The sequence below is a fragment of the Bicyclus anynana genome, chromosome 7 (assembly GCF_947172395.1).
Source record: "Bicyclus anynana chromosome 7, ilBicAnyn1.1, whole genome shotgun sequence".
NCBI classification, from domain to species: domain Eukaryota; kingdom Metazoa; phylum Arthropoda; class Insecta; order Lepidoptera; family Nymphalidae; genus Bicyclus; species Bicyclus anynana.
In genome coordinates, this window is record NC_069089.1 from 9,830,548 (window position 1) to 9,853,432 (window position 22,885).

General features: G+C 36.0%; 2 protein-coding genes across 2 annotated transcripts; one reads left to right on the top strand and one right to left on the bottom strand.

The window, feature by feature from the left end:
• LOC112054548 (endocuticle structural glycoprotein SgAbd-5-like) lies at positions 1 to 4,145 on the bottom strand. Its single transcript, XM_024094373.2, has 3 exons — positions 4,088 to 4,145; positions 2,756 to 2,886; positions 1 to 539 (listed from the first exon to the last, which is right to left on the bottom strand). Exons 1-3 carry the CDS (start codon positions 4,097 to 4,099, stop codon positions 332 to 334), a joined length of 351 nt encoding a protein of 116 aa, XP_023950141.2. The 5' UTR covers positions 4,100 to 4,145; the 3' UTR covers positions 1 to 331.
• Positions 4,146 to 15,971: 11,826 nt separating this feature from the next.
• Positions 15,972 to 22,556, top strand: LOC112054545 (endocuticle structural glycoprotein ABD-5-like). The gene is made up of 3 exons (XM_024094371.2): positions 15,972 to 16,096; positions 17,097 to 17,209; positions 21,874 to 22,556. The coding sequence occupies exons 1-3, from the start codon at positions 16,085 to 16,087 to the stop codon at positions 22,058 to 22,060; spliced, it is 312 nt and encodes a 103-aa protein (XP_023950139.1). The 5' UTR covers positions 15,972 to 16,084; the 3' UTR covers positions 22,061 to 22,556.
• The last annotated feature ends 329 nt before the right edge of the window (positions 22,557 to 22,885 follow it).

A 22,885-nucleotide genomic window follows, 5' to 3' on the forward strand; every position in this document is an offset into this window, starting at 1 on the left:
AATACGTTTCATGTCAATTTTGACTACAATGCGACAGACGCACAGAACTTAGCTTTGAAGCTTAGTTACAGCAAACAAAGGTGTTGTTTGGAAGATGTATTATAGTTATACAGTTTTAAGATGTTTTAAGCCAGCTGTACACAGTCAATCTCAAACGTTCGGTGTTTAAAATCATTGGTCGCTATCAAGATTGAATGGATACTGATCTGATCTGATCACAAAATATTTGATGATGACACTGATCGCGTTTGTGATTGATTATGTACAGTCCGCTACTGAGTATTGGATATCATATTTGGTATTAAGCACTTATTGATATGATCGTAGGATTTCAAGCTTGGGCCGGGGCAGCAGGTTGGTTATCACCGGTGCTTTCAGATGGCTGGTATCCGTTCTTGTCGGCTACGAAGGTCACGGATATTTGCTGACCATCAGGAGCGACGTACTTGTAGCTGCCTTTCACGGATAGACCTTGCTGATCAGTGTCGTTCTTGTACTCTCCTTGCTCTTGTCTTGACGTTCCATCACTGGTCTCAAACCTGAAAAAATATAAAATACATTAAGATACATCTACATAATTTTTATGTTGGTATTGCCCTAAATGCTAGTTTTTCTTTTAGTAGCTAGGGTTTAAACTTAGCATCAGTGTGTTTAATGTTTCTCTTATAAGAGTGATAAGACCCTGAGTCCGCTTTTGATAGAAATTACCTAGCAAATGTTTATTTTATTTTTATTCATAGATATGTGCTATAGATATGTGCTATAGATCATTATCCTATTTTAAAGGACCACTACTGGGATCGTGTATTTATCGCGATGTGCATCATATTATGCTGATCGCTGAAGCGTTGCAAGAATATGAGCTTACTTGATCGTCAGTAGCTGACATTATAAAGTCAGCCACAAAGTGGGGATATGAAGCTTACACCAACCACGCTGTTAAAATAATTTATATTAGCACTATCAGATGTTATTGATAATGACCCGGACCGACCTTAACTTGCTTTCCAAGGCACGGGTATGTGAGAGCAATTAATATGTTTAATTAAATAAATTAAAAACCTTTGAACCATTACTGGAACAAAATTACAGTTTCTTGTGAGTAATTGATTAGGTTATGTTGCTGTAGTTTTTTTTTTATTTTTTTTTATTCTTTACAAGTTAGCCCTTGACTACAATCTCACCGGATGGTAAGTGATGATGCAATCTAAGATGGAAGCGGGCTAACTTGTTAGGAGGAGGATGAAAATCCACACTCCTTTCGGTTTCTACACGGCATCGTACCGAATCGCTTGGCGGTACGTCTTTGCCGGTAGGGTGGTAACTAGCCACGGCCAAAGCCTCCCACCAGCCAGACCTGGACCAATTAAGAAAATCTCAATCAGCCTAGCCCAGGACCTCCGTCTTGTAAGTCCACCGCGCATACCACTGCGCCACGGAGGCCGTCATAGTTAACAAATCTGCTAAAGCAATTGACGAATTATTAAATTAGTAATTATCTAAAATTTACCGACACTAAATGTCAATGTGCCTGTTTGCGCAACACCATACATGTGCATCTGCGTACTGTGCATCCGCTCCTCAAGGTCTCACGTGTTCGTTTTTAATTTAAAACCTATACATTTACATATTGCCTATTTGTTTTATTACACACTGGTGCTAATAAACGTGTCCTTATGATAAATGCGCATGTCCTTAGCTCGGCTGAAATTGTCACTTAAGCTATGTACCTAAACCTACACCATCTAATATATAAAATAATTCCGATTTTTTTTAATATTCTTTACAAGTTAGCCCTTGACCACAATCTCACCTGATGGTAAGTGATGATGCAGTTTAAGATGGAAGCGGGCTAGTTGTTAGGAGGAGGATGAAAATCCACACCCCTTTCGGTTTCTACATGGCATCGTACCGGAACGCTAAATCGCTTGGAGGTACGTCTTTGCCGGTAGGGTGGTAACTAGCCACGGCCGAAGCCTCCCACCAGCCATAAGCCGATTTTTCTTACCAAACTCTTCGGAAACGGCCAGATCGATTTTTTGAAATTTTGTGAGCATATCGGGTATGTCTGAGAATCGGCCAAGATCTATCGGTCATCACCTTGCTGAGTCAATAGATTTACAATACCATTCAAAGTCCAAACTTAATGGTTTTCTTGCAACTATATTGCAAAAATCTCTAAGCCACCGAATAACGCTACCGTAATCATCGCTACCACCAAACCAGACTGACGAAGTTTTACAGACGATATTTTTACAAAGCGACAGTGTGAGTTTCGCGATTCGTCTTTATCTCTCTTTTTCTAACACGATTAAATAGATACAAAGAAATAGAGACAAAATCGAAGCTCACTCTATCGAGTTACAAAAACATCATAAAAGAGTTACAGCACTCCTAAATCAATTTAGAAGATACCAGCGACCTGCGTAGTTCCAATTCCTGCGTAAAAATATACCCTCCGTGAAGTTCTAGGTTTTTATTGGTGAAAATTAATTTTTAAAATCGGTCGAGCAGTTTCCGAGTTCAATTTATCAGAGCGGAAACCTAAACAATACATTTAGAAAAAATAAAAATTTAGTTTGCTGCAATACTTTTGCACTACTATTTTGCTACTAATTTAGTAATTCTGCTACTTGTGAAATTTAGTATACACTTTGCAAAATATTTCTATTACAGTTAAGCGGCATGCCCAGCTACATTTTTAAGTTACAACACACGAGTATGTTTTCTAAATTATTATATTATTAAAACTTACTCAAAGTTGTATCCATTAACATCGACTTCTGAATCTTGTTTGACGATTTGTACGGGCGGCTGCGCTTGCGCCTGCGATGGGTCTTGGGGCAAAGCGCAAACTAGCGCAAAAGCGGCTAAAGCGCAGAGGGTCTGAAACACAAAACAATTTGCTCTCGTTTACTGGTTTACTTAATTTTAAATTTATTAGGAAACACGCCTAAAACTCACGTGATGCAACGTCGCAGTATACCCGATTAAAGTAAAACGATCAGTTTGGATCGTGCCACGTTGATAGAACCAGCTCATGACTAAGGGCCCTGTAGGGGTTCGAAACTAATCGGGCATACTCCGACGTTGTGTCACTGGAGTTTTAGCCGTGTTTCATAATAAATTGATATGAATAACACTCACTATATTTTAAATTCTAAAGTAACGAAAACTCTCATCTAAATGCTTGATTTTTTAATTCTCAACGAGTTTACCTTGCGTATATATAAATGTTTGTCGGTAGTTACAAAGGAATGAAATTAAGAAGCTGTTTTTAATAGACCTACGAAAGAGGTATTCAAAGAACGATAACTATCGCTTAAACCAATCCGAACATTCGACAATCTCGGCCACAAATCTTGATAAGATTTTCTATATGTTATTTCACATAAACTAAGTTTACACGTTACTTTTTTCTCATCGTCATCATCATCGTCATTAACAGCCGATGGACGTCCACTACTGGACATAATAGGCTTTTTGCATGGACTTCCACATAAAACGGTCAAGAGAGATGGTCCATTTTAGGTCACTTTGTACCCCGCATCATTAAAATTTAAAAAATACAAGGATTTTATTAAAATTTATTAAAGTGAATAAATAAATCTAACTAACTATAAAGAAATAAATAAAACTAAAATCCAAGTTTTTGAGTTCTATCAAGCTGGCGCCCCTAAAGCAACTATGACATGACAATTGACAGCAAACGACAAATCGACTACTGCATTGAAAATGTCATAAATCTGCCACTATTACCCTTAGTAGTGTTGCATTTCTTGGGAGAGATTCAAAAGAATTAAACAAAAAATAAATTCGTAGATTTGTAAAATCAAAAATACCTAAAAAAAATATTTTCTTTTATTTCCGGCAGGGTCCACATAGTTTCGGACCATCTCCTTTTGTTTCTATTTCATCAAAATAAATACATGAGCAAAGTTTGGGTCATTTCGTATAGTAGTTTTCTTGAATGTCGTATTCATTGTATCGTAGAATAGTTTTCTGACTTAATCGTAGTATTCTTCAATGCTTACACCTTATTTATTTATTTATTTATTATATTATAAAAAATTCAATAAAAACTTACAATTTTCATCATTTTGATAGAGATTTCGGGGCTGGTGGAACAAGTATGGATAGCTGGACGAATCCTGAGCGTCTATACTCTGAACAAAAACCCCCAGCTATAAATATCTTCATTGTGTTGACAATGCGACGTTACGAGGTTTCATTGGCATCAAAGGTGCTAATCACAATCAAACAGTTTATTTAAGAACATCCACGAAAATGTTACAGGGATTTGTCAATTGTGTGAATTGTGTTGCATACCGTGCAGTGAGTATGTAACCCACCTACATACGACGAGGTGGTGACACAGTTACAAACTGTAAAAAATATGACATACTGTCATACGTCGTGTACATACCCGTTGGTCATGTCATTGTCATATGTCATTATGACAAAAATGTACTCGTCAACTTGTGCTTAGGAATTCTCACCTGCATTCATTTAGACAACTCAAAGTGACGACATAGTGCTGAATGATATTATTTGCACCTGTATCTTTCTTGACAAGTCTCCTGATGGTTCAAATGGCCCATCAATGTCATGCCACGAGCTTGTCGACCGACACCAATTCTCAGGCATAAAACAGAGCGTCTTCGCCAGCGAAGACGAGGTCCCCAATTCTGATGTCACCTGGACGTGGGCTTTTTGACTTACGATCTCGGGGGCCCCTTCAGAATGGCCCTTTAAACCGAAGTCCGCGTCACAGAGACACCCTTTGAGAGTCGTTTCGCCCACCTCTTATATTTTTGCCTTCCGGTCCTATTAAGCGATGCTACTGCGCTCGCCTCGCATCGTGATAAAAACAGTCAGAGAGAATCCGATTCATGGGGTTTTTCCGGGATAAAAAGTAACCTTTTTAATAACCTCGCCTATACTTCAGTGAAAGTATTATTAAAATCGGTCCAGCCGTTCCAAAGATTAGCCAGAACAAATAGACGGTCAAAATTAAAACTCAAACTTGATTGTATTTTAGTATCCTGTAACTATAAACACTTGAGAATCACAGACAGACACTTCAATTTTATTTACATTTATTGATGATTGAAATTAAATAAAAATATGGTAGTGTGTTAGCCATACAATCTAATAATTTTTCACCATTAAATTAAACAGACTAATGTTTGATTTATGTTCCTTGTTTTTTGTGTTCGATACGATATTTATCATATACACAAATAATAACATATTATGTTCATAAAATCCGGTTCAAACTCTATTACAGAGTACCTACCATGTATAGTAGACACTATTGGTAAATCTTATGGTCTACTACGAGTACTAACAATGACAGTTACATAACACGAGGTACTCATCTCTGAATGTCATATACACGTATTATAACTAGTATCAGTAACTTAGAGTACTTGCACACAAACTATTTTCATTAAATAACTAACAAGTTGTCTTAAATTATAGAGAGTAGAGAACAAGTAACTATAAATTGATATGTAAATAATCAATCGACAGAACTTGTATATAAAACTAAGTCAAGTTATTTACACCAATTAGAACTCCAAACGGCTGAAAGGATCTATTTATGGCACAAAAGTGTTTTTCAGATGGCATGGGTTCGGTGACAGTTGCCTGTATGACGTTCACAATACGTAAGTAATATTACCGTGAAACGCTAACTTTCAAGAGTGAAACGAACTGTCACCGTACCCATGCTATCTGAAATACACTTTAAGGTTGAGTTTTAGGTACAAGTACAGAATATATAATATCACATGGTCTATATTTTTTATCCCGATATTTCCACGGAAACGGAACCTAGGGGAGCGAAAATGTAGGCTTGTTAAAAAAAGAATCAAGTTTTACAGAAATTAGTTGTTAACAAGATAATTATATATATTAATTGATTATTATTACTCACGAATTAAACAATTACTGATATAAAACTTATTAGATATGAAAATTAATAACTTGAATTACTAAAGGTCTGTGCAACGCTTTTATCGAGTTAAATCGGTAAAAGTTATTTTTATTGCAAAAAAATAGATAAGTACTAAACTACGGAACGTCATTTTACCGATACATGCAGCTTAGAGTTCTAGCACACGTAATTTCCATTAAATAACGAGCAAAGGTTAGCTGTTGTCATGAAATCTTACTGACATTTTCCGAAACGGTAAGTTTTATGAACTAAACCTCCGTTCCATTTCCTTGCTTAACAAAAATTCATGGTTTACTTAACTATAAGTTAGTTGCCATAGAATTCACTCTCTATGAATACAACAATCATCAATTAAGTATATTTTTAACCAACTACAAAAAAGGATCTCAATGCGTACGGTTTACTTTCTTTAATGTTTGTTACTGCATAGCTTCGTAATTTTTTGACCAATTTTAAAAAATCTTTTTTCGTTTGAAAGAGTTACTTCTATATTGGTCCATTTAATTTTCATGAAAATCGGTTCAGCAATTTTGTGTTTAAATGAAAATAAAGGGAGACTTGTGCTCAACAATGAGCCGAAAATGGGTTGTTAATTATTATGATGATGGTGTTAGCGCCAAAAATAAATCAGATATCGGAAAATGTAAGTGAAATTATTAGGCAAACGTGCGTACTTTAGTCGGCACAAATCCAATTTATCATATAGCTTTGGAATAGCATACTTATTGGACAACTCATTTGACCTTAATAAATGACGAGGCGTAATAAGATGTTTTTAGGATTCCGTATTCAACAAGGAATCCTTATAGTTTCGTCATGTACTTGTCCGTCCTTCCATGATTTAGCTCAGATAACTAAGTAGTAACTACTTACTAGTAGTTAGTATATTGTACTTACACCTACGTATACCTACTCATAAAATAAAATGTAGTGTTAATTTTTGATAGAGGCAAGTCCCTCCTCCGCCGGCTAAACTGTTAAAAAAGTAAACGTGAATAAATTCACAGAAGTAGCATATTAATATAATGAATAAACTATCACAGCATAATAACTAAAACATAAAGAGTGCAGTCGACTATCAAAAAACCATCCTTCTAAGTCCGCATTGATGACTTACAACTGCGGAACCCTACAATGCGAGTCGTTTATCACGCACTTGACCGATTTTTATTAAAGTACAAAGCGTCGTGATCATAAGCACTGTCACGACTACACGTGTTCATACCACGTTACACAATAAAAGAGTAAAAGTGTCAAGTCTGTGTGTCAATTATAAATGTAAATAAAACAAATCCTTCGCGCCACATTAAAGGGGACGTTTAAAATAAGGTGTTTAACAGCGAAAATACCTTAATTAGTATTTCCCCTACGCTTATTTTAGCCGTCAAGCATTGTTATACGCCTAAAGATACTCGTACGGTTACCGGAAATAAATATAACGAAGAGAAAAAACCTGGCTGAGTTTGTTGTGGGCTTTTCGCGGACCAAGACGCATTTGGAACCCTCGTAACTTTAATTTTAACATAACTTTAAGTTTTTGACCAATTTTTATCACCATTATCTATTACCTGACGTTTCGAAAATGCTTGTAAACTAAACCTAAAGAAATGAAGTTTGAGTGACCGTATGAATAAAATAAATTTATATTACTATTTATGAATAGTCATTTCGTTGTTATATTTTATTTTATAAGGGTTTATTTGCTTCTAAAATTACAAGTATATGGGAGGTTTAGCCCTAGTTTCCTTTATGGGCAGCTGTCGTTCGTGTTCCTCACTATTGTAAATCACTGTCAATAGAGGGCTAGTCCTCGCTTCTTATAGAATAGGATATAGAGCTAAGACGTTTCTCGAATGTGGATTGGCAGGCTTGAGTTGATAATGTTTTGACTATTTGACGATCACTATCACTATCATATGTTATCGACCACCTGGCACGAGGGTGTATCATCAACTTCCCTACTTCAGTATTCCATAGCCTGACCCAAGACTCGAACCTAGAACCTGTACATTCTACTATACATAACTCTGGAATAGGCAGAAGTAGCAGCATTGTTCTATCAGACCAATCAATATCATCAGAATATGTTTAAATAGCCCACTGCAGAGCTGAGAATTATTTACTTATTAAGAAATCTAAACCAGAATATAAGTCTAAACCTAACCCGAAACTGTCCGACTCGAAACCTTACTACGGAACAAATTTTAGCCCTCGACTATTTCTATTCATAGGATGATAGAGTACTTACGTTTGACGAATGTCCCACTGCCCGGGTAAGGCGCGGGGGATTTTTCTCCCCGGTACGTTTCATCCATGTGCTCCGCGCGGTCTGCGATAACTCGCTATCCTGCACTGGGTGGTATCTAGTTAGGTAAGTTGCCCTGCACGGGCTGCGATGTTATCGCTACCTTACCCTATCAGCCGATAGATGTCACTGTCACTGCTGGACATAGGCCTCTTGCATGGACCTCTATGCACAACGGTCTCGAACCGCCAACACCCAGCAGATCCCTGCTCCCTGCAACCTATGCATAAAACCATAAACCCTGCGCTACGTTTGTGATAAATTATAAAAGTTTGCAGGTCTTAAAATTCAGTCAGACTTCAGCTACTACCTATTTTCCACCATCTTAGTAAAACCTTAACCAGATCTGAATAATATCGAAACTCAGAGATGACGCAAGTCCAACAGCCAAGAGCTTTTATAGTTCTATAAAATACTATGATAATATTGAATATTTAATATTTGTTAGATAATAATTAGTTAGCAAATTATATAAATAACGCATCTTTGAATTAATAAAACTTTATAATTCATTTATGGATATATGTTAAGGGCCGAAATATGAATATTAAATTAAGTAATATGAACGTAATTTTAATTGTTACTAGCGAACCACCCTGGCTTTGTTGGGCTAGATTCCTAAATAACTACCGTCATAATTATATTATCTTGACATCCTTCCTTCTGCCTTCTGTACTCTTAGATCTTTCGTGTCTACTACGCATCGGATTTTAATGCTGTGTTCATCATTAGACAGAGAAATGTAATAAGAAGCTTTATACTCCCTGATTTATATCAGATTTTGTATGTCAAGTATGATAAAATTGTAATAAATACCCTCAGGTGACAACGTAGTCAAGGGCTAACATGTAAAGAATAAAAAAGGGGGAAATTCAATGTAAACTTTCATTATACCTATGTGACCATTTTTAACCGACTTCAAAAAGGAGGAGGTTCTCAATTCGGCCGGTATTTTTTTTTTTTTTTTATGTATGTACACCGATTACTCAAAGACGCCTGGACCAATTTCAAAAATTCTTTTTTTATTTGAAATGGTATAGACCCCATTTGGTCCCATTGTCATCATATCAAGATCTGATGATGGAATCCTGGAGAAATTGAGGGGAACTTTCGAAACTTCTATGGGTGTCTAGTGTGTTCGTAAACTTTTCCATTTAGTACTTTTAAGCACTACAATTTCATGAAGGTTTAAAACCGATCTGATGATGGAGCCATAAAACAGATGAGGGAACTCCTCGGCGATTTACAGCAGTTACCTTGTGTTTGGGCTTGATTAATTTGTATTAATGAAAACTTTCCACATAGATAGGTTGTGACTGTCATTTAGGGGTTTGGTGATGAAGACCAAGGACAATTAAGGGAAATCCTTAACAGTTTACAGTAACTACCTTGTGTTTGGACTTGATTAATTCGTATTGCTGAAAACTTTCTACCTAGATGAGTTGTGTCTGTTATTAGGGGTCTGATGATGAAGACCAAGGTCAATTAAGGGAACTCCTTAACGGTTTACGGTAGCTACCTTGTGCTTGGGCTTGATTAATTTGTATTGCTGAGATTTTTGTACCAAGATGGGTTGTGACTGTCATTAGGGGTCTGATGTATTCGTTTGAGATGAAATTTTACACTAAAAATGGAAAAATAATAAAAATTTTAATAAAAAAAATACAACCGACTTCAAAACCTAAAAACGTACCCACTAAACTAAAAAGTGAAAAATAACATCATAATATGTTCTACCTGCTGATCAGTATGAAGGCGGTGCTTAGCTGATGACATTGTCTGCAAAATCTAAATCTTTAAGATATTCTCACATGGCATGAATTAATACATCACCGGCTTAGCACCGCCTTCATACTGATCAGCAGGTAGAACATATTATGATGTTATTTTTCACTTTTTAGTTTAGTGGGTACGTTTTTAGGTTTTGAAGTCGGTTGTATTTTTTTTATTAAAATTTTTTGTAGATTAAAATAGTAATATCCTACCATGCATTGCTTTGTTTTATATCGAAGGTTTGAGACAGCTTTTTCAATGAATGTTACCAGCTGGCTGGTCTCAAACAAAATATATACCCCAACTTCCTTCATAAATCTCTTTGACCACATTATGGTGAAAACCACATGAGCATCAGTTCTGTAGTTTTATCATACGGACAGACCCAACAGCGGACTTTGTTTTATAATATGGATAATGCATATAGATTATAGATATGATGATTTGATGTTATGTTGTTACGGCTTTACAAACCACAAAATTATTATTTTTGTCTGTATCGAATTAAATAAGTCTTACATTTAATTTACCTGCCAAAAAAAACTGTTATTATCATCTTAGACGCCTCAAGATTAAGCTAATCGTATGTAGTGATGTGCTATAACTATCGATACAATTGTTTGTTCATTCAAAATCACACTAATATTAAAAGGCGAACGTTTGTGTGTAAATGTGCGTGTGTATATGTGTTCATCTTCATCAACTTCATCTTCATCTTCATCCTTTGCGCTGCGGCTACTGAAGCGATTTGGCTGAAATTTGGTGTGGAAATAGGTTTTACTCTGTATTGACACATTCCGTTGTTGATCTCTACTAAACTACTATCCGTGCTTTTTAATAACATAGAATTATCTTAGGCCATTTTTTACGTTCACTTAGCAATTTTTCCGACAGCTTTGAGAGATTGCACTCAACTACACCACACCTTTATTTAGGCTTATAATTATTATAAAATCGTCAGTCTTTTGTGTGTAAATAAGTATGTATATGTTTATGTTTGTTACTGGTTCACGCTGTAACTTCAGAAATAGGCTGAAATTAGGTATGGAGATAGGTTTTACTATGACATACAACACCTGGACTACTTTTTATACCGAAAAAATCCGTGGATTTATTAAAACAAAATTTAACGCTAACGGAGTCGTGGGCGTCCGCTAGTACATATTAAACGTATATAAAACTGAAATTACTATTTCTACTTCATATCAATATCCGTCTTTGAGAACAAAGACTTTATGGATAGAACTTTAATACTATCGATATACAGAACCCTAAAAGTAACTTATCTTTAGCATTAGTACATACCTAACTGTGTATTATTTTTTCAAACATTGGTTTTTTATCGTATTAAAGAATTGATTCAGCACATCATTACCCATAATATGCTGACTTGTGAAAAGGTCAAGGTTGTTTGCGTATTCGATAAGTACATATTACAGAGATACCTTCGTGGTTATTACTGTATAAGCACCTATGACCGCATTTGATTAACCTCACAAAAAGTTTCTACCTTTGATGTAGGTTATACAAACGGAAATTAATTTATCTATGTACATGCCCAACATAATTAAACAAATTTGGTATTAGTGGAGGTAATATTTATTGTCATGAAAAAAAATAATAAATAATTTTTGAGTGATTCACAAAATCTCATCAACCAATGTTTTATGATCCACAGCACAGACAGTCACAGACTTCATCTCTCATATTAGTTGGCGATTAGACGAACTAAAGTGTTTTTCAGATAGCATGTGTACGGTGACAGTCGCATAAATGACGCTCATAATTCGTACTGTCACCCGCACCATACTACATGAAACGAACTGTATGCTCCTTTAATGCTTGTTGGCAGCCGTAGGATGATAATAAACTTCTGGACACATTTATTGGCCCACCTTGCATTTTCAGTTTCGCATAGTCCTAGCTAAAATTTTATATTAGGTCGAACAAAAAGTTTTTATGCAGTTTTGAACCTTCATAATTTCATTCAATAGTCTTTTTTTGAATTTCGAACATCAAGATAAATTTAAAGAAACAAAAGACAATTCTCGATGTTAATCTAACTCGAGAAACTGACCTAATATTTTAAATAATAATATAGAACTATTATGTAACCAAAAACAGGCTTTTGTTTAAGAGCTCAGAGCTTTAAATGGAGTCCTGTCACCTGGGCATTGTGTTACTTCATTGTGCAAACTATAACCGCTTAGCTATTGTCATCTTACATCAGGAAAGTATCTTCTACATGTTTTACAAATAGTAACATCGTTTGGATACCTCTAAGTGTCGCCGCACACGGGCCACAAGCGACAGCCACAAACGCTGCTACAAGAAGCAAGAAGGGGCCACAAAAGTAGCTGAAGTGTGGTCGACAGTATTGTGGTCGATGGCTGCTACTTTTTCGGCGGCCACCGGCATCAACCGTGTGCAGCGAGTCCATATAAAATGTATAAAAATCCAGGAAATATACCGATAGCGAAGTTTTGTGGTTGTGGCCGGTGGCCCGTGTATGGGAACCCTAAGTATTTCTGAGTATTAAGCCATAGTCATCGTTGTCTTCAATTTATTCCTCACAACTTTACTTTAGCTTGACAGTACAGACTTGAGGACGATGAGAGACTACGAGGCGTGAAAGCCCAATGGATATGATCTCTGCCTTATACTCCTTATATTATATTCTGCCTTGTATAACTTTTCGTTATACAAAATTAAAATATATCACATACCTTAAACGGGAACTTGCATACCTGAGATTTTTTTTAATCCTCTACGAGTGTGAAATCTGTTAACCGCATTGGGCCAGCGTGGTGGACGATTAGGGTAACCCAGACCTGTTCCTGCTCAACAGTTAACCGATGTTAAGGATGCTATTTTCTAAGCGTTACTTAGTCCGCATGCTTATAATTGCTCAATAAAGAAGTTGAAATTTAAAGATAATTATTACTCGAAAAAATTGTAGTAATACTTTGGAATATAAGCTCCGATTGACAGAGCAAAGGGCTTAGTGGCAGTTTGATACTGTTACTATCGCGTAAACGTAAACGCGAATTTCTAAGGAATTGAAACAGCGCCATCTAGTGACACTATTGCAAAACTGTTTCCACACGAATTCGCGTTTACGTTAAAGCGATAGAAACAGTATGAAAATATTGAAAACTCCCACTAGGCACACTGTTCTGGGAGGCAGGCGTCGACAGATCTGCATCTTACGTATCGGACGCAACGCATTAAAGGAATTTTAAAATATAACGATAGATTCGTGCGATCCGTACGATGCGGATCAGTGGACGCACTTGTATGACTTTCTATACAAAGTATACTACGTCCGTTTGATGCGATGCTTCCGATACGGACGATGCGGATCTGTGGACGCCTATCACAAAAATAACCACTGCACTTCTGTCGCAAAAAACAGACATAAAACAGTTACATGGGATCTCTTTAATAGGACTACTTAATTATTAAAAAAAAAAACATTGTTTGGAAACAATCCAACACTTGTAATGTATAACATGTATGTACATGTATCAACATATTACCTATATTCCCTGTAAGTTTGTTAATACATACAAGTAGCTATTACATGCAATTAACACTGTAATCCATCAACTTTCTGTTTTATTAATATTTGCAAAAACAAAACTTGTTAGGAACACACTGGCGCAACTTTTAACACTTAACACTAATTTATATAAGTATACAATATACATGTACATAATATGTGTATATTAAAAACCTCAAAAAGGCATGTGTACATTATTTGCAAATGTGTTGTCATACATAACGTTAGCAATATGAAACTTTCGATTGGCCCATTGTGTTTTCACTCACGTACTATTTCTTAACGACGTCGTCTAATGGAAAAGTTTATATAGGTACATCTTATAAAAGTTTATGTGATACACTTCATCATAATCATCATCATATCAGCCGATGGACGTGCACTGCATGACATATTCAAGACTAGTATATGCCGCGCGGTTTCATCCGCGTGGTTTCTGTTCCCGTAGGAATACATAGATAAAATATAGCCTATAGCCTTCCTCGATAAATGGGCTATCGAACACTGAAAGAATTTTTCAAATCGGACCAGTAGTTCCTGAGATTAGCGCGTTCAATCAAACAAACAAACTCTTCAGCTTTATAATATTAGCATAGATTTTGTAGAGACTTCCAAACATCACGATCCCGAGCCGCCTGCATCCAGCGATTCGTCGGGGGGTCGACCAACACTGCACTTTCTAGTGCGGGGTCGCCATTCCAGCTTGGGACCCCAACGTCCAACGTCCATCGGCCCGTCGAAGTATGTGTTCCGCCCGTTGCCACTTCAGCTTTGCTACTCGTTGAGCTATGTCGGTGACTTTGTTTCTTCTACGGATCTCCACATTTTTGATTCAACTCTTCGACTCGACTAAACCAGCGTTTAGCTGGCAGAGGGGGACACATGACTCTAGCAATATCTTTGAAAAAGATTTTTTTTAACGACTTTATCGGCGTACTAATAGTCTTTGATTTAAACCACGGACATACATATACATGACGAAACTATAAGGGTTCCTTGTAAACAATATAAATCAACGTATAAGACTATACGATACCTAAATATCTGATAAAATGCCATTTGCGACCTTGACCAAAGATTAATTAATGTTGGGAATCCATTGTGGCACCCTCGGACACAATATCCTGTTGCTCTTGAAAAAGGTTAATTCCTATGCAATTCAGCTAGCCCTTGTTTAGCTCAAAGGATAAGTCTTGCCACCCGGAGGGGTAACAGCGCCAGAGTATTGAGTACCTTACCTATGGGTGTACGATTAGATGGTGTGATTGTTATACATAATTATTTTATTTGTTTAGATTTTATTTTTCTTCTAATTCTTAGTGTTAATGTTTTAATTTAATTTCTGTGAAAAATTATCAACATGGAAATACTTTGTAGAATAATAAATTAAATAATTAAGGGCAGGTAATTAAATTATAATGTCTCAGGTAATTTTCATGAAGCTTCAAAACTTTTCATTCCCTATAATAATAATATATAATATTTAGTAGTGCCGCTCCAGATTTTCTCAATAATAGTTCTTACGGTTTCTCTATATATTCCTAACATGAGCTTTACTTATTAAGAAGAACTGAGAACAATTTCAACCGAAAAATATTAAGGCAAAAATAATTGTAGTATCCCACGGATAACACCTCACTTGATGGCCCAATGCGGCTTGGCAGACTTCACACACTCAGAAAATTAAGAAAATTCTCTGGTATGCAAGTTTCCTCACGATGTTTTTCTTGTTACTTTTCGATGTTATACTTATCTGACGTTAAATAACAATGAGTACTGTGACTATCTAATTTAATTAACATACATCAGTTACAGGAGAAAAATCTTAATAAAGTTGTCTGTACACTTTAAAAAAATTGGATTGAAAAAGACTAAATTGTAAACAAATAATAGTATTTTCGAATTTAGACATTTATTTTCTATACAAATTTTTCGATTCATTTTACATGGATTAACAAATCGCTACAACAAGTACAAAATTTACTCAATATTCAGTATTTTTCCCTATTTTATTTATACATTAAAATCCAACTTAAAATCTATGCTACTTCTGAAATGTAAAAGAGATTATTTATGATGTTATCAAAATGAATACTAAATAAGTTTGGATCAAAGTCTAGTTGAAAATAAACAAATATCCAACGAAATACGAGTGTTCGTAAGATGAAAGCACCATGCAATAGTAGATCTAAAGTTTTGATGTCAACGTAAGTGCAAGTAAATAAAACGTAACACTTCTCCTAATTGGGCACGTACAGTAAGTGCTCGGGTCAATATTTTGTGTATTATCAGGCATACGGTTCGTTTGTAATTGTGGACAAAAAACATGAGACATCTTCGCCGGAGAGTGGTGGTTCTTGTAACGCTCCATCATATGATGTCAGCCTTCTGCAAATGCTGCATCTCAGAATGCATATAAAATCAACGATTCCACAATAGCTACTCATTCGTTAGTCTGTGCTCACGAGGAATACTGAACAACATGCTCAAATACGTGAGTCTCAATTATTATATAATTTAATATTTAATACTTCACGAAGGTTATTTTTAATTTGAATTAAGTTTTCGGCGCTGAAAGTTTTTCGGTGTTTGGCAGTGTAACGTATTGATAGGTTGACTTCATTAGTTGACGGTCAAAAGTAATTAGCGATTACACTAAGTTGTATTGCAAAATGTACGAAAGGTCAGTTCTTACATAACGCAATGTGAACATAATATATGATTAGAATTTCCAATGTTTTAAAATTAACAATCAGTAATAACAATTCCTGAGCTGAGCGGCTCAGGATCGTGATGTTTGGAAGTCCCTACAAAAAAATTGGATCTCTATTTTTTTATAACAAAATATTTTAAAATATATAACTACTATTCTTAAATAACTTTAGAATCATGAGTGTCAGAGAACAGCAAAATTTTAATGATTAGTGAATAAAGTCTTATTTTTTTAATACGTAATGCAAATTTAAATAAAATTACTTAAGCATGAGAAACGAGAAATTAAGTTAAAATTGGAATACCCACAGAAAAAACAGCAGTTTGACTTTATTGGAATAACATCGAAAGCTTTTTTAGTGGCGTTAGCATTAGCTAACTGTTCTGAAGCTGGAAAATTTTCAAAGATTCAAAATATTCAAATAGCTTAAAGTTTAATGTATAATGCATATAGATGTAAAACCAAAAATAATGCTCTGAGATGACTGTGATAATATTTCCTATCAATTAACTTTTTAAATATTGATTACTGAATATGTATGTATAATTTTTGTATGGTTTGGTTTGTGGTGATGATGCAATCTAAGATGAAAGCGGGCTAACTTGTTAGGAAGAGGATGAAAATCCCACCCCTTTCGGTTTCTACACGACGAACAAACGAAAGCGCTTAATCGTTTGGCGGTACGTCTTTGCCGGTAGGGTGGTAACTAGCCAAGGCCGAAGCCTTCCACCAGTTTTTAATGTATTTGTTTATTTATATGTGTATAATTTTTGTTTCTCAGGTGACAGTTGTGTGCGTTCTCGCCGCGCTATGCGCCGCAGCTCCCCAAAACCCCCAGGACGTCCAAATCCTGCGGTTCGACAGCGACGTGCAGCCCGATGGATATAGCTTTGCGTGAGTTTTGATTTTGATTTTTTTTATTTCTGCACCGATTTCGTTCAAAATTTATATCTGGGCATGTTTGTATAATAATAATTATCGTTTATAAACCATGTGTGATAAACACATGGTTTACAATTTTTCATGAGTTCAAGAACTGGCTATCCTAGTTAGATATGATATTTTTATAACATTTTCTATACAATAAAAAATCTCTCTCTTATATACAATAAACTCAACTGAAAAGTTGGTGCATGCCCCATTATAAGAGGTCACATCCACTGAGCCATCATGGCTATGTATATTCAAAAGATGAATAGGTCTGATGTATTACTATGTTTTCTAGTGATGGAACACTTGCAAGACATAAGTGTCACGCAAAATGTTGTCCATTTTACTCCACCTGGTGTGTGGTTCATCACTAACAGGTACTGAATACACAAATGTCCAAAGATTTATAAGTTTTCTATAAACATAAAACCTAATGGTCTAGCTGCAGTATTAAAAACTAACATCGTTTATATAGTGTAATATTGCCTGAAAAAAGCTGAAAAATTCAATAGTAAATGACTCACTGAAGTTACGCTTTGACTGACAACTGGGTTACATTAAGTACAGCTACACCAGATAATAGTTGAAAAAGTTATTGCAGATAACTTAAAATTAAAACAATTAAAAATAAGGAATAAGCCTTTCGAATATTGTTTTTGAGACACCCAAGTCGTAAGGATCATGAAAATAGACCTCGAAAGGCATTCCAGATTTTGGTAATGCGTATGTAGTATTAGTACGAGATTTAAATGACAACAGTGCCATAGAAATAGAATCCCATCCCATCGCTGGCATCCAGCGCAGTGGAGTATCATTCGTCGAAACAAAATTGGCTAGTAATTCTGGAGATTAGCGTATTCAAATACACACGAATACCTTACCAATTTACATTATTTATTTTCCGAGACTAAATCTTTTAAAGAAGAGAACGATTAGCTCTTAAAATAAAATATATAATTAGACATTTAATATTCATTGATCATAATCTAAGGGCATTTTTTTACAACAGTACCTAGTTAAGAATACTCGTAATCGAGCCATTTCAAAAAAAGTGTAATCGGAAATGCACAAAGCTCCAGGGAATACCAATAAACTAAAACATCCCCATTGCTACAAATATAATTTTCTGGCTGACGCCGCACGGTTTATTAAATCAAACCAGTAGTTCCTGAGATTAGCGCGTTCAAGCAAGCAAACAAACAAAGAAACTCTTCAGCTTTATAATATTAAGTATATATGAGGATGAATAATGGTATAACATAAAAGTTCATTAGGTAATGCAATACTGAAGTTAGTAAATTAATAAATTACTCTATGATACAAGCGGAAAACCAAAACCGTGAATTGTAAGATATTTTTGTAACCAATCTTTAATTTATATCTATTCTGCATTAATTGTTAGCCACTCAATCGATGATTGATGATTGTATTTGCCGTCCGTTGTCCGTTATATTTTGTTTAAGAGCCGTGATAGCCCAGTGGATATAACCTCTGCCTCCGATTCCAGAGGGTGTGGGTTCGAATCCGGCCTGGAGCATGCACCACCAACTTTTCAGTTGTGTGCATTTAAAAATTTTTGTTGGCTATTAACGCTGGAGTTCCTCAAGGGTCGGTACTTTCCGCTACTCTTTTTTTACTGCATATTAATGACCTGCTGAAACCTGGAACCCTTGGTTATGCAGATGACAATACGGTAACGGAAAGATATTTATCCGGACCGCGCGCCGGTGGAACTGAAACTAACGAACTCAGGGAGGCGATGGTTTCTCGATTGAACTCTACCCTAAAGGAAGTCTCCGAATGGGGCGACGCTAATTTAGTTCAGTTCAATGCAACCAAAACGCAGGCATGTCTACTGACGGCAAAACGGACTCCTTTTCCATTTACACCTACATTCAGAAATGTATCCTTGCCTATCACTGACCACATCGATCTCCTGGGTGTCGATATTTCGGCTAACATCAACTTTGGGCGGTCCATAGAATCTAAAGCCAAAACCGCGGCCAAAAAACTTGGAATACTCCGTAAGGTTAAGCAGTACTTCTCCTCACAGCAATTACTTACTCTATATCAGGCCCAAGTCCGGTCTTGCATGGAGTACTGCAGCCATCTTTTTGACGGCTCAGCCAAATACCAATTGGCTGCTTTGGATGCTGTGGATCGCCGAGCCAGGAGACTCATTGGCACAGATCCACCGCTTTTGACCAAACTCCAGACCCTTGAGCATCGGCGGAAAGTTGCCAGTTTATCGGTGTTTTATAGGATATATTTTGGAGAATGTGCTCAGGAGCTATTCGATGTCATACCACCTTCGCCTTTTTACCATCGCACCGCAAGACATCGGGTGGGTTTTCATCCCTATATTGTAGATGTCCCTAGGACCCGTACAAAACGCTTTGCGTCTTCTTTTCTCATACGCACGGCTAAGGTTTGGAATACCCTTCCCAAGTCTGTGTTTCCTGAATATTATAACTTGGGTATCTTCAAAACAAGAGTGAATAGGCACCTTCTAGGCAAGCGTGTCCCATCTTAGACTGTATCTACACTTACCATCAGGTTAGATCATGGTCAAACGCGAGCCTATTTTCATTAAAAAAAAAAAAAAATAAATAAATAAATAAATATCACGTGTCTCAAACGGTGAAGAAAAAACATTGCGAGGAAACCTGTATACGAGATAATTTTCTTAATTCTCTGCGTGTGTGAAGTCTGCCAATCCGCATTGGGTCAACGTGGTGGACTATTGGCCTAACCCACTCATTCTGAGAGGAGACTCGAGCTCAGCAGTGAGCCGAATATAGGTTGATAATGATGATTAGCCGTCCAATTTAATCACAGCTATTTCAGCGTAAGTTCACTTTCAGTAAAATTTTATTAAACAAACCATCATCATTTTTATAACTAAAACACATTAATATAATTAAATGCTGATGGATAACTGTGATTATACAGTACCTCCTTAGCAGTTCCAACATAGCGCGTCTGGAAAAAACCGTAAACCAAACTACTACAAACACGCTCAAAAAACAATGAAAAATTGTAGGAGCCAATAATTATGTACAGTAGTCAATTAATTCATTTCAAGCTAAAAATATAATCCTATATACTTTGCTTTGTAACTGGGAGGTTCTGGATTTCTAGCTCGTTAGTAATTTCTAAGTAGCTTGGATTTGTCCTGTGGCTTCATCCAGTTAATTTCAAACCAGCTAAAATTTACCTTCGAGTGTATTAGCGATATTTTTGAGCTCAAAAACGTGGTGTTTAGAAGTCTCTATAATAGGCCAGTAAACGTCTAGCGGCTGAAAAAGTTATTTTTTTATTTTATTCTTTACAAGTTAGCCCTTGACTACAATCTCACCTGATGGTAAGTGATGATGCAATCTAAGATGGAAGCGGGCTAACTTGTTAGAAGGAGGATGAAAATCCTCACCCCTTTCGGTTTCTACACGACATCGTACCGGAACGCTAAATCGCTTGGCAGTACGCCTTTGTCGGTAGGGTGGAAACTAGCCACGGCTGAAACCTCCCACCAGCCAGACCAATTAAGAAAACCTCAATCGGCCCAGCCGGGGATCGAACCCAGGACCTCCGTCTTGTATATCCACCGTACATACCACAGCGCCACGGAGGTCGTCAAAATAATAGAGTATAGCAATATAACATTTTCTTCCTAATTAAATAATAAGATTAAAGCAATATAACATTTTCTCCCTAATTAAATGCACCTATACGATTGCAACAACAAAGTATTGTAAAGTATGTCAATAACTGTGACTGGTATTCTAAAGATTTCACGTAATCATTGATGCTCTCTTTGAACTTTGAACACATCACGTTTGAACTCTCATATTTGTATTGAGGACGACCTACCTTTTAACTGATCTTGGAGATTTATCTGCACGTTCTAAGAATTCAATTACTAAGTAATTCTGAACTTTTGATGCCATTATTCTACACAATACCTTTTACATTATTGATAATATTATATTGAAGTTACTCGTATACACACCATAAAACCAAAGCGTTTTAATGTCCTAGGGTTGCTACTAAATTCAGGCATCAAAAAATTAAAATCAAATTAATAAAAAATCAAAGTCCCCGCCTGCAGCACCATAAAGTATTTAGTTAGAATTATGAATAGATATTGTGATACTTGTTTTTCAGTTTTCAATTCATAACGCTTAGGCAGTCGGGTTTTTTTGTTTTTGTGATAATATTTTTTTTTTAGACTTTTCAGTTTCTTCAAGACCGACCATAAATTTTAAATGTAACTAAGTATATAAGGTGTTAAAACAGTAATGTATAAGTAAATATATTTTTGTGATGGTTTTCCACCTTTCATTTGATACCGATATTAATAGAGTAAAAACGAACCAAATCCACCCCCCATTTTTTTTAGTTACTGGCACCATTTTAAAAATTTGTATAGCCTATGCCACTATTACAATTGTCACAAACTCAATGACACCTAATACGTCGAAATCTGTCTAGCCGTTTGGGCTGTTGAGCGTGCCAAAGAAATTAACATACATACACACATACATACTACCAAAATACCTTCATGGTTGGAAAACTACAAAATACAATATTTTTTTATTTTATCTACACATTACTTTTCTTATAAACAGGTATGAAACCAGCGATGGCACTTCAAGACAAGAAGAGGGCAAGATCGACAACCCTCAATCTGAGAACGCAGCACTGTCTGTGAAAGGGCAATACTCCTACGTAGCTCCTGACGGCAAGCACTACACTGTGACATTTACCGCTGACACAGAAGGATACAAACCCAAAACCTCCCTTGGACAAAAATAGATTAATCAATTAATAAAACTGGTATTATAGTAGGGGAGCCGAAGAGCCAATTTTGGGATTTACTCGAGCATGTGAATGAACAGGACGATACCTTGGATAATTTTGAGCACCTTAATTTCCACGAGCTGAAGTACTAAAAGTCTTTACAATCTTTATATGATTTTACTAGTGAAAGCGGAAATGTTGACAATTTATTATCTACTCTTATCATCTAATGTACCAAATCTAATAGGTTTCCGATGCTCGAGTTAATCTACATTTTGAATCATGGACTCCCTTACCATTAACTTAGACCGTGTAAATAACTAAAAACCCTGGTCGAAGCCAGTTCCGTCGATACTAACACAATATAATACTCGATCTCAGTTATAACTGTGTTTTGCACATCCGATGAGTAATACTGTATCTAACTGTGCCATAGGTTACGTTTTTTTTTATTTTTACACTTTTGTATCGAAGCTTTCCTAAAGAATACATAAATTAAAGATAATAATTATTGCTGTTTTATTTTCCCACAAACCTGTGATTTTATCCGCATAGTTTCTAATCCCATGGAATACCTGAATAAAATCGTACTTTCTGGTAATGTAGCTTTCCATTATTAAAATCGGTCTAGAAGTTTCGGAACCTATCCGTAACAAACAAACAAAAAATAATTCTTACCTCTTTATAATGTTTAAGACAAGGAAAGGTGTTCGTCAAGGATGTATTTTATCACCAATGCTCTTCAACATAATTATATGGGGAGTACATCATGCGGAAAGTTATGGAGAACTGGGATCCTCAGTCATGAGAGACCAACTGGAGGGAGATTACCAATTTTAT

What these genes read in the sequence shown, in the direction of transcription:
- LOC112054548 (XM_024094373.2), bottom strand. An exon ending in GTTAATGGATACAACTTTGA is followed by an intron (nt 540 to 2,755) that starts GTAAGTTTTAAT and finishes ATATTTTTTCAG; the next exon opens with GTTTGAGACCAGTGATGGAA.
- LOC112054545 (XM_024094371.2), top strand. An exon ending in CCCGATGGATATAGCTTTGC is followed by an intron (nt 17,210 to 21,873) that starts GTGAGTTTTGAT and finishes TCTTATAAACAG; the next exon opens with GTATGAAACCAGCGATGGCA.